This window comes from Pinus tabuliformis, chromosome 7 (genome assembly GCF_031772625.1).
Source record: "Pinus tabuliformis cultivar Carrire ecotype Pingquan chromosome 7, CPIR1, whole genome shotgun sequence".
NCBI classification, from domain to species: domain Eukaryota; kingdom Viridiplantae; phylum Streptophyta; class Pinopsida; order Pinales; family Pinaceae; genus Pinus; species Pinus tabuliformis.
Window position 1 is genome coordinate 183,095,893 of NC_142293.1, and position 10,716 is coordinate 183,106,608.

The 10,716-nt window shown below is 31.2% G+C and overlaps 1 protein-coding gene across 1 annotated transcript; it reads left to right on the forward strand.

The window, feature by feature from the left end:
- LOC149246461 (uncharacterized) lies at positions 1 to 10,462 on the forward strand. Its single transcript, XM_089455696.1, has 7 exons — positions 1 to 52; positions 8,163 to 8,314; positions 8,438 to 8,552; positions 9,204 to 9,383; positions 9,509 to 9,715; positions 9,812 to 9,892; positions 10,112 to 10,462. Exons 1-7 carry the CDS (start codon positions 18 to 20, stop codon positions 10,359 to 10,361), a joined length of 1,020 nt encoding a protein of 339 aa, XP_089311822.1. The 5' UTR covers positions 1 to 17; the 3' UTR covers positions 10,362 to 10,462.
- Positions 10,463 to 10,716: the final 254 nt, after the last annotated feature.

Sequence of the window (10,716 nt, forward strand, 5' to 3'; positions counted from 1 at the left end):
TCTCACTGGGCGCCGTGATGGATTGCAAGCAGGAGTTGAATGAATCTCCAAGGTCCGTGCTTCACCTCTGCGTGAATGACTGCGGATATGTTTTTGATATTAGCATTGTTTTTACGTTGAAAAGCATACTCATCTTTTTATTTCTGCGAAATTTTCAGATATTGAAGCTCATAAAATTTATGAACCTATAAAATTATGCTGGCGTGAAGGAATCTGTGATAGTTGAGATGGAGAACTTACTTAAAATTCAATTTAATATAGTAGACTAATAGCGTTCATTAATCAATGTCTTTTCTAATTGATTTCCCTCTTGCATTTCATTTTCTATTTTTGGTCTCTCGAAGCAAGTAATTAGTATTTTAATTTATTTTTTTTAAATCCATCATAATTTAGTTATCAAATCAATAATGGAATAGTCATGATCACTAAAAATAGTCATGATCACTAAAGGACTGCTATCCACAAATGAACGTTGATTTATTAATATAATAAACAAAAACCCTTTTTTGACATATATATTTCTGTGATTATGCAAAGCTGAAAAGGATCCAATAAGGTTTAAGGTCTAACAGCTCGTATTTCGAACATAATAGAGTTATGCGTATGGAATCTCTTGATTTTCTTTTGGGTGGTCTTAGTCTGTGTTGATGGTCTCTTAGTATATAATAAATTTTATGAATACAGCACTCTGATTAGAAATGTCCGTTGTCACTGCATTGCTTATTCATATTTATGAAAGCTGCCAGCTTCCGCAGAACCGTGCCAAACATTTGCAATTTTGCACTATATTTTCTAATTAGTTAGCAGTAAAATTACAAAATGTTTGCTGTCCTGATATGAATCCATGCGTCTTTTGCTAGAGATCTTGTAAGAATTGCTCGTTTAGCTTTGGTGACTTGTGCAAGAAAAAATCTGCTAATAAGGTAACCGATAGTAGAATAAGCTGAACAAAGTTGCTGATGGTAAACTTATTTCCAGTTTTATTCCTAGTTTTCACTCTTTTACATTCCTGAATTAAATTTTATTTTTCTGAACATGTGGAGTGGTCATTTGAAACGTGTTTCCATCAGAAACATATAATCAACAAACTAGTGTAACATTTCGCACGCTAAACACAGTTCTTATCATAAAAATTTCATCAACAAAATAATCTGGAATCTATGTTGACTATCACATTTTTCACTAACAGTATCTGTTATCTTTTGTCGAACTTATGTTGATGGCATATTCTTGTATGGGAATATAACGGGGAAAAAAGTCAAATAATTAACCTCTCTTAATTGTTTAGGATATTCATATTCCCAAATTCTGAAATAAAGATAAAGATTCATATTATATTTTGTCCATACTAACATTGAAAGAAGAAAAAATTCCTTCGATTGATCTCGTCGTCTAAATTGATTTTATATAATTTCATTGTACAAGTTAATTATTGAATGTATATATAAGGGTTTTCAGAAGCTCTCGCTAAGTCTTTTGAGATTTTGGGCTACTCCTGGTTGGAGGTGTTAGCAGGTTGTTTGGCTCTGCTTCGTGCTGGTATTAGCAGTACTTAGGATTAGTTTCAGGGATGCCGTTTACAAAAAAATAGCTTTTGGAGTGGGGTAACCAGGTTGTTTTTATAAACAAACCCAACTCTCGAATAGAACCGATCAATAGTCATTACTTTTGGTATCCATTGCCAGTTATATATATTTTATTTTGAGTAGGGTGCGTGTGACCATGTATATCTTAACTCTATAGAGAGCATGCATATGAAAACATAAACAAAATTAATGAACAAAAATAAGAGAAGGCCTATTCTTAATCCATAAACTGAATTCTCATTGGAATCTAATATTTTCATAGGAGCAATGAATACATTATTATATAGCCCACATATTAATAATTTCATTATCCATTATCTGACTAATCTAGCGTCCCTAATAATTTGCTGAATGATCACTTACTAATCTACTGTCCCTAATAATTTGTTGAATGATCACTGACTACATAATCTACTGTCTCATAATTTGTTGAATGATCACTTACTACATCTATAAATTTTCTACCCTAATTCTAATAACTCAAAACACAGAATTTGCTAGCTAATTTGTCAGCGATTACATAGCTTTATTTTAAGCATTAATGAGGTGATTGGAAGCATATCCCTTAAGTATTAGACGTCACTTTAGGTAGTGCTTTGATAAATATATCTCCAATTTGTTCATTTGTTGTACCAAACTTTATTTGAATTTCTCCTTTTGAAATGATATTTGATATCAATGTGTTTGGTGCGATTATGAAACACTGGATTTTTAGTTATGGCAATGGTAGACAAGTTATCACAGTAAATAGTTGTGGCATATTTTGGTTCTTGTTTTAGATCTAACAATACTTTCTTCAACCAAATTTCTTCACATGCTGTTGTTCTGCCTCTGTAGAAGACAATGAAATAGTTGGTTGCTTCTTTGAACACCATAATACTGCATTTGATCCAAGACTGAATACATAACCTGAGTTCTTTTTTTATCATCAAAAGGTCCATCCCAGTCACTATTTGGATAACCAACCAACCCAAAATTATTTGATGAAGTATATCAAATTCCATAATTTCTTGTTCCACAAACATACCTCAAAATTCTTTTTTCTACTCCAAAATGATTCTTACTTGGACTTTACATGAATCTGGAAATCAAGCCTACTGCATGCATAATATAAGGCCTAGTGGTAGTAAGATACAAAAGATCTCCTACGAGACTTCTATAGGATTGAGCATCTATCTTTTCAGCTCCGTTTGGTGTGCTCATGGGTTTACAATTTTCCATTTTCCATTTTTTAAGAAGATTTAAAACATATTTTTCTTGTGAAATAAAAATTCCATCATTCATCTGTATCACTTCTATGCCAAGAAAATAATGGACCAAACCCAAATCAGTGATTTCAAATTTAGTCATCATAGCCTCCCTGAACTCTTCCACTAACAAATCACTTGAAGATGTGTATATCAAGTCATCTACATATAAGCACGCAATTGTTATCATTACCATTTGACTTGATATATAATGTGTGTTCATTTTCACTTCTATTAAACCCATTTTTCAGGGAATAAGTGTCAATTCTGTTGTACCATGCTCTTGGAGCTTGTTTAAGCCCATAAAGAGCCTTTTTTAGTTTGTATACTTTGTGTTCATTTTTTGCTTCTTCATAACCTGGGGCTGGTGAACATATATATCTTCTTTCAACTCACCATTTAGAAAGGTTGATTTAACATCAAATTGATAAACTAACCATTTATATTGTGCTGTCAATGCCAAAACGATTTTGATTGTATCAAATCTTACAACAGCAGCATATGCTTCATTGTAGTCAATACCTAATTGTTGAGCATATCGCTTTGCTACTTACCTTGCTTTGTGCCTTTGTATTGATCCATTAGATGCATACTTGGTTTTATACGACTATTTCACCCCAATGACTTCCTTTTCAGTAGGATCCACAAGCTCCCATGTTGCATTCTTTTTAATTGCTGCCATCTCTTCATCCATTGCTTTGCACGAAACTAACTCTTTTACTGCATCTTCAAAACATCTTGGTTCTGCTTCAATCTGAGACATCAAAGCAAAATGAGTATAACCATAAGCAATGCACCAAGCTATCTCTTTTACTACATCTTCAAAACATCTTGGTTTTGCTTCAATCTGAGACATCAAAGCAAAATTAGTATAACCATAAAGTTCATTTAGATATTTTTTCCTTTTCGGAAGAGGGCTTGGATTTGAAACATGACTTGAAGTAGCAGAAGATGATGGAGTGGATGTTGCCTCTGAAATAATTTGATTACTGGATGGATTTGCAGAAACAAAATATTCATTTTCTTGTTCAACAATATTTGGAGTTTGTTTTTGCACATCACGATTCCACTGCCATTCTTATTTCTCATCAAATAACACATCATGACTAATCATTAATTTTCAGTTTCTGGATTGTACAGTCTATAACCTTTGGTTTCCTCACAATATTCAATAAAAATGCATTTCACACTGTTACCATCAAGCTTTCTTCTCTTTTCAGTAGGAACATGAGCATAGGAAATGCAACCAAAGACTCCTAAATGAGAAATATTGGGTTTTCTTCCACACCATGCTTCATAAGGGGTAATATTTTGCACACTTCTTGTTGGGCATCTATTAAGAAAATAAACAAATGTAGCTACAACTTCAGCCCAAAAAATGTTTGGAAATTTTTTACCTTTCATCATGCTCCTAGCCATCTCAACAATTGTTCTATTCTTACGTTCAGTAATGCTATTCCATTGGGGAGTATAACTAGCATTCAATTTCCTTTGAATGCCATTCATTTTACAATAAGAATCAAACTTATTAGAAGTGAATTCTCCCCCTCTATCTGTGTGTAATGTTTTTATGTTTTTAGACAATAACCATTTTGCTTTTCCACAAGAACTTTAAATTGTTGAAATATGACAAATGCATCACATTTTTCTTTAATGAAATATACCCATGTTCTTCTACTAAAATCATCCACAAAAATAATGAAATACTTATTTTTGTTGAGAGACAAAGTTTGCATAGGACCACATATATCTTCATGCAATAGTTCCAATGGTTTGCTTGTTCTCCATGATTTTCCTATTGGAAATGTATCTCTATGTTGCTTACCAAGAATACACCCTTCACAGACTTTATCAGTAGAACCAATAAGTGGTAACCCTTTGACCATTTTCTTGTTATATAATAGTTCCAAGCCTTTCATATTCAAATGTCCATACCTTATGTGCCATAGACACAAACTATCATCATAAGCAACATTTAATGTTATACTTTCTTCACAAGGGAGATTGAAAATAAAAATTCTATTTTGCAGCATATTAGTCTTAGCAATAATTTTATTGTGATCAACTTTATCATAGATTATGCATTGCTTGTCCTTGAAAACAATTAAATATCGCTTTTCAAGGAGCTACCCCACACTCAAAAAATTATGTGCTAGACCAGGAACATATAAAAAATCATTAATGTGCTTTGGTTTTCCTTGTTTTTTCTTCACAACAATTGTTTGCTTACCTTTAGCTTCACTCACTTGTCATCTCCCAATAGTACATTAGATTTTGTATATTCATCTATCTCTACACAGCCATCTTTGTTTCCTGTCATGTGATTGTTGCACCCACTATCTGTAAGCCACACCTCTTTGGAAACATTATTAGTTGAATTAGAAGCCAAGAATAAAGTGGCAACCTCTTCTTTTTCTTCAGAAAAATTAGCTTGTTGTGTTTTCTTTTTCCAACAATTTCTTTCATAATGGCCAAATCTTTTACAATAAAAACATTGAACTTGGGATTTATTAAATATTTTACCTCCATCACTGTCATAATTATGTCATCATTACCTCTTCCTCTGTTGTATGCAGAAAAAAATCTTCCTCGACCTCTGCCTCCTCTGTATGTTTGTCCTCTTCCTCTTCCTCTTCCAAAAGTGTTATGGCTTTCCTCATGAGAGGAACCACTTTTGTCACTGAAAATATTTCCTCTTGCTTGAAAAGCTTGCTCAATAGATTTTTCAGAAGATTTATTGATTCTTTGCTCATAAGATTGAAGAGACCCCATTAGCTCATTCACAAACAACTCAGTTAGATCCTTAGACTCCTCAATAGCAACAACAACACCATCAAATTTTGGAGGCAAACTTCTTAAAATATTCTCAACAATTTTTTGATATTTTAAATCTTCTCCATAAGACCTAATTTCATTCACTATACCCATCACTTTAGTGAGAAAATCTTGAATAAATTCATATTTTTGCATGCACAAGGTTTCAAATTCTCTTCTTAATGACTACAACTTAATAGGTTTTACCTTATCACTTCCTTCATATTCTTGTTGCAAAGCATGCCATTCCTCCTTTGATTTTGTTACTCCAACTAGTCTTGGAAAAATAGAATCATGCACTGCTTGCTGGATTAGGAAGAGAGTCTTTGAATCTTTCTTACGATTTTCCTTTAGTTGGTTTCTTTGGTCTTGAGTCCAGCGGGCAAGTGTGTGAGCATCTAGTTCTGTATATCCATTCTCTATGAAATCCCACAAATCTTGTGTGAGAAACAATGTTTTCATTTTAATGCTCCAAAAACCAAACTTCTCACCTTTAAACATTGGTAGTTGTGGCTCAAAAATATTCATATTGTTGGCCATTGTTGCTAACTGTTGAGCACTCCCATCAATAACTTGAATCTGCACAAGCTTCACAAAATTATGAAAACTCTTGCTAATGGCTTTCACAAACTTTTGAAACCTCCTACCAACAACACACACTTTACATATAAATCAACTCTCTTAACCTATAGCTCTGATACCATGTTAAATCTATCAAGAGCATGCATATGAAAACATAAACAAAACTAATGAACAAAAATAGCAGAAGTCTGATTCTCAATCCATGAGCTGAACTCTCATTGGAATCTCATATCTTCATAGGAGAAACGAATACATTATTATATAGCCCACACATTTCTAATTTCATTATCCATTATCTGACTAATCTTCTGTCCCAAATAATTTGCTTAATGATCACTGACTACATCTATAAATTTGCTGCCCTAGTTCTCATAACTCAGAACACAAAACTTGCTAGCTATTTTTTCAACAATTACATAGCTTTATTTTAAGCATTATCCTCAACAATGAATGCGTCATCTTGTATATGTGTGCCAATGTGCATGCGTTTACCTCCATGTGCTTGTTTATGGTTGAAAGCTAAAAATGTCGAATTATGTTTTCTGCTTTGAAAGTTATGGAAATTTAAGTTATATTTTGAAAAAATTTGGTAGAAATTTTTGTAAATCCAAGTAAAAGCTCTCAAAATTCATAATTTTAGGTGCCCTAGAAGTTTTTGATGGTGCTCAATCTATTTCCACCATCAAAAACATGATTCAAACACTGCCTCTACAAGATTTTTTGAAATTCTTTTGCCCGGATTTTGATCACTTTTGGCTGTCCCGGAAATTCCTCCGCCTGCGATGACTCTGCTGAAAATAACTAGCTGGCCATGGGCATTAAATGAGCAACTGTATATGTTCACTGTTGGATTTGGTAGGCCACTTAGCCAAGGTTGAGCATATATGGCCTCAACTCATTTAATGTCCATTGGCAAGCTGTATATTTGTTGCAGTGGTTGAAACCTTGTGACAAGACATTTTTAGTTTAACTATTAGTTTTTTTATCCTTATCAAAAATAACAAATTTTTATATTTAATCTTATTTAAAATTTTATATCTATTTTTTATATTTAATAATTCTTTGAGTTAAGTTGTGTGAATTTTAAGATGATTGTATGTTCATCTTTTGGTTTAAAAAACCGTCATTTACATATTTAAAGAGATTGCATCTAAGGTAGACCACACCAACTTTTAATATGACTAAAGTTTTACACATAATAATGTGCTCTTTAGATTAACTAATACTTTAGTAATACACCTATTAAAGTGTTAAGTGTATATGAAATATAAATTTTATTTTAATAATTAATATAAAATTAAATTTAAAAAATAAATATTTTACAAACAAATATTAAAAGTAACCCAATTATATAAAAGTATAAACAAAGAAGAATATTTCAATCAGTTAATATTACTATTATCAAGGCCTAGTATAAACAAAGAAGAATATTTCAATCAGTTAATATTACTATTATCAAGCCTTGGGTAATTTAGTACATTGTACATAACCAAATCTATTCTTATTGAAATCCTATAGATGTGAATTACATTTCCATTAAAAGTATATTAAGCTATTATTTTACTAATTACTAAGTCATATCACATAAAGTGTTTTAAATTTTATTTTAAAAATAAATAACATAATCTATAATTTTCCTTTCCTAATTCAATTTGATATTTTATAGTTCTAGTATGGAAAACAGTTTTAGTATAGAAAATAATTGAGTTTAGATTTGGAATTCAATAAGATAGAATACGAAATTATTTAAAGGTGATTTTACATAATCATAATTTTATATTTTTTAAAATGTGATTAGTATCTATGTGATGATTTTATATTTTTTTAAATGTGATTAGTATCTATGTTTATGGGCGTAAATAATTATTTAAATGTGATTTTATATTTTCATAATTATATATTTTTTAAATTTGATTAGTATTTATGTTTACAGGCATAAATGTGCAGCATGTTTTAAACAATTTAACAAAATGGAGCATTTAGTGGAGCATATGAAAATTTCATATCACTCTCAACATGAACCAACATGTGAAGTATGCAAAAAGCATTGTAGGTTTTATGATTCATTAAGGGAACATCTAATTGGTATGTGATTTCATAGTGTTTTTAGTTTGATTGATTAGTATGTTATCATAATTTTTGCAAATATGTAATTATCAGTTTGCAAATCAAGTTTTTGATATCTTGTTATATTATGTGCATGAGCAGGTCCTTTGCCAAAAATTGATTGTGCTAAACAATTTAGTGAAAGAGGTTGTACCCTATGTCTTAAATTTTTTAATAACTCTCAAGAGGTCAATAACCATCTATCAACATGTAAAATGTGGCAAACTCCCTTAATTGTAAGTGTATTTTCTATTTTGAAAATTTCTTTTAGTTAGAATTTTACTTTCCATATTTAAAATATTATAAAATTGCAAATTTTATCTTTTTTTTTTTTTTTTAAGCTCTAGACGTGGTTAGACATTAACATAAATTATAAGTCAAATTAGAATGAAACTTCAAAATAAATATAAAAAACCGTTTTATTTTTATTTTTATTTTTAAATATATGTTTGAGACATGTTTTGACATTAATATAAATTATAAGTCAAATTATAATGTAAGTTAAGTATTTTAAGATTGTGAAAAATTTAATTTTAGTTTATTTATATATATTATTATTTTTTTAAATGGTAATTAAACTATCTTTTTAATAACCTTATTCCATTTTTTCTATAAAATAAATTTAGTATATTATTTGACGAACCACATTAAAAAATTAAAAAATATTATATTATTTGATGATTCTCATTACACTTAGACTGTAAAATGTAACATGTAACTCTATGGAAGTCCTCAATCTTATGCATATTGATTTTCACTTATGACTTTGATTTTCTACATTGTAGATTTCAGGTAACTCACTTTCTTTGGTTAATAAGGGCATCTATGGAAACAGAGAGCACTTCAATGCAAACCCACGAATTCAAAGTTCCAACCAATCTAATAGCTACCCCCAAGTATTTTCTGCTATTGCACTAGACTGTGAGATGGTCGGCGGTGGTCAAGATGGAACCCTTGACCTTTGTGCGCGAGTTTGCTTGGTTGATGAAGATGAAAAGTTGGTCTTCCACACTTATGTCAAGCCACAAATTCCAGTTACAGATTACAGGTCATATTTTTCATTTACAACTTCCTTATTTAATTCTAACTTGGCGCTTGCTAAACTTGTCCCATTTTAATTACTTTAGGTTGCATTGCATGAACGAAGCACCTAACTGGTTATGTTATTTGCAGGTATGATGTCAGTGGCATCAAACCTGAGCATCTAATAGATGCACTGCCACTGAAGCAAGTGCAAGAGAAAATTAAGCAGGTCTTATACAATGGAGAAACAATATGGCGTGCTCGTTTAAAAGGAGGAAGAGCAAAGGTTCTTGTAGGACATGGTTTGGATCATGATTTGCAATGCTTGGCAATGGAATATCCTGGTCATTTAATTAGGTAACTTGGTTATATATGTGTATGTGATATTTCCTACCCATTTTATGTATATGAGTATTCATAAAATATCAACTAACATAATCATGATTGTTTCAGGGACACTTCTAAGTACACACCACTACTTAAGAGTAGCAAAGCCAGCAACTCACTAAAGTATCTCACTCAAACATTTTTAGGGTAAATTAGCACCCTGTAAGCTTTTTTTTTTTTTTTTTTAATTCTTGTGCAAGAATTTTTATCACAACGCAAATTATTGAACAAGATTTGTGGCAATACACTCTTTAAAAAATTAAGGACATCATGGCCTTTTGTAATAAAATTTAATGTTATTTAAAGTTTCAAAAAGAATGAATCCTACATTGGGTTAATTGTTTACATGAATGTCGGGCATAACAGGTACAATATTCAAAATGGTGCTCATGATCCATACGAAGATTGTGTGGCAGTGATGCGTCTTTACAAGAAAATGCGGAATATTGACCATTCACCTAAGGAGCACCTCACTGTAGCTGAATTTCCCATTGAAAATATCTTTGCAAATTGGAAACAAAAAGATCTGGAGAAAATGTCGCCTGAGACTTTGCTCAAAATTTCGCAATCGGACTTCTATTGTTGGTGCTTGGATTCCAGGCCACAAACATATTAAATTTTAGCCCCTTTTATAGCCACTCTGTATTGGACCCACCATGTATCTTTAGAGTCATCTAATTCCTGGGAAGAAGGCAAAGGGAATAATGCAAAAGCGAATTAACGTGGTAGATATAACAAATATATTTTGAAATTTGGACATGCAATTAGAATCGATGAATTTGTTTTAAAGGTAATGAATTTTATCAAATTGTTTTTTTACTAACCTACTTATATAAATTAAATGGGTGATAAATGTTTATATGCATCAATTCATAACAAGTGCTGCATAGTAGCTAGTACATATTGCTGATTTTAAATATAGCTGAATTAAAGTAAAAAAAGGACTTCAATTTAGTGTTAAGGTTTAGAAT

Bases quoted from the DNA above. Each gene is read 5' to 3' on its own strand.
- LOC149246461 (XM_089455696.1), top strand. From the start codon at position 18: ATGGATTGCAAGCAGGAGTTGAATGAATCTCCAAG. The intron at 53-8,162 runs GTCCGTGCTTCA...TTATGTTTACAG, and splicing joins GAGTTGAATGAATCTCCAAG to GCATAAATGTGCAGCATGTT. The intron at 8,315-8,437 runs GTATGTGATTTC...GTGCATGAGCAG, and splicing joins ATTAAGGGAACATCTAATTG to GTCCTTTGCCAAAAATTGAT.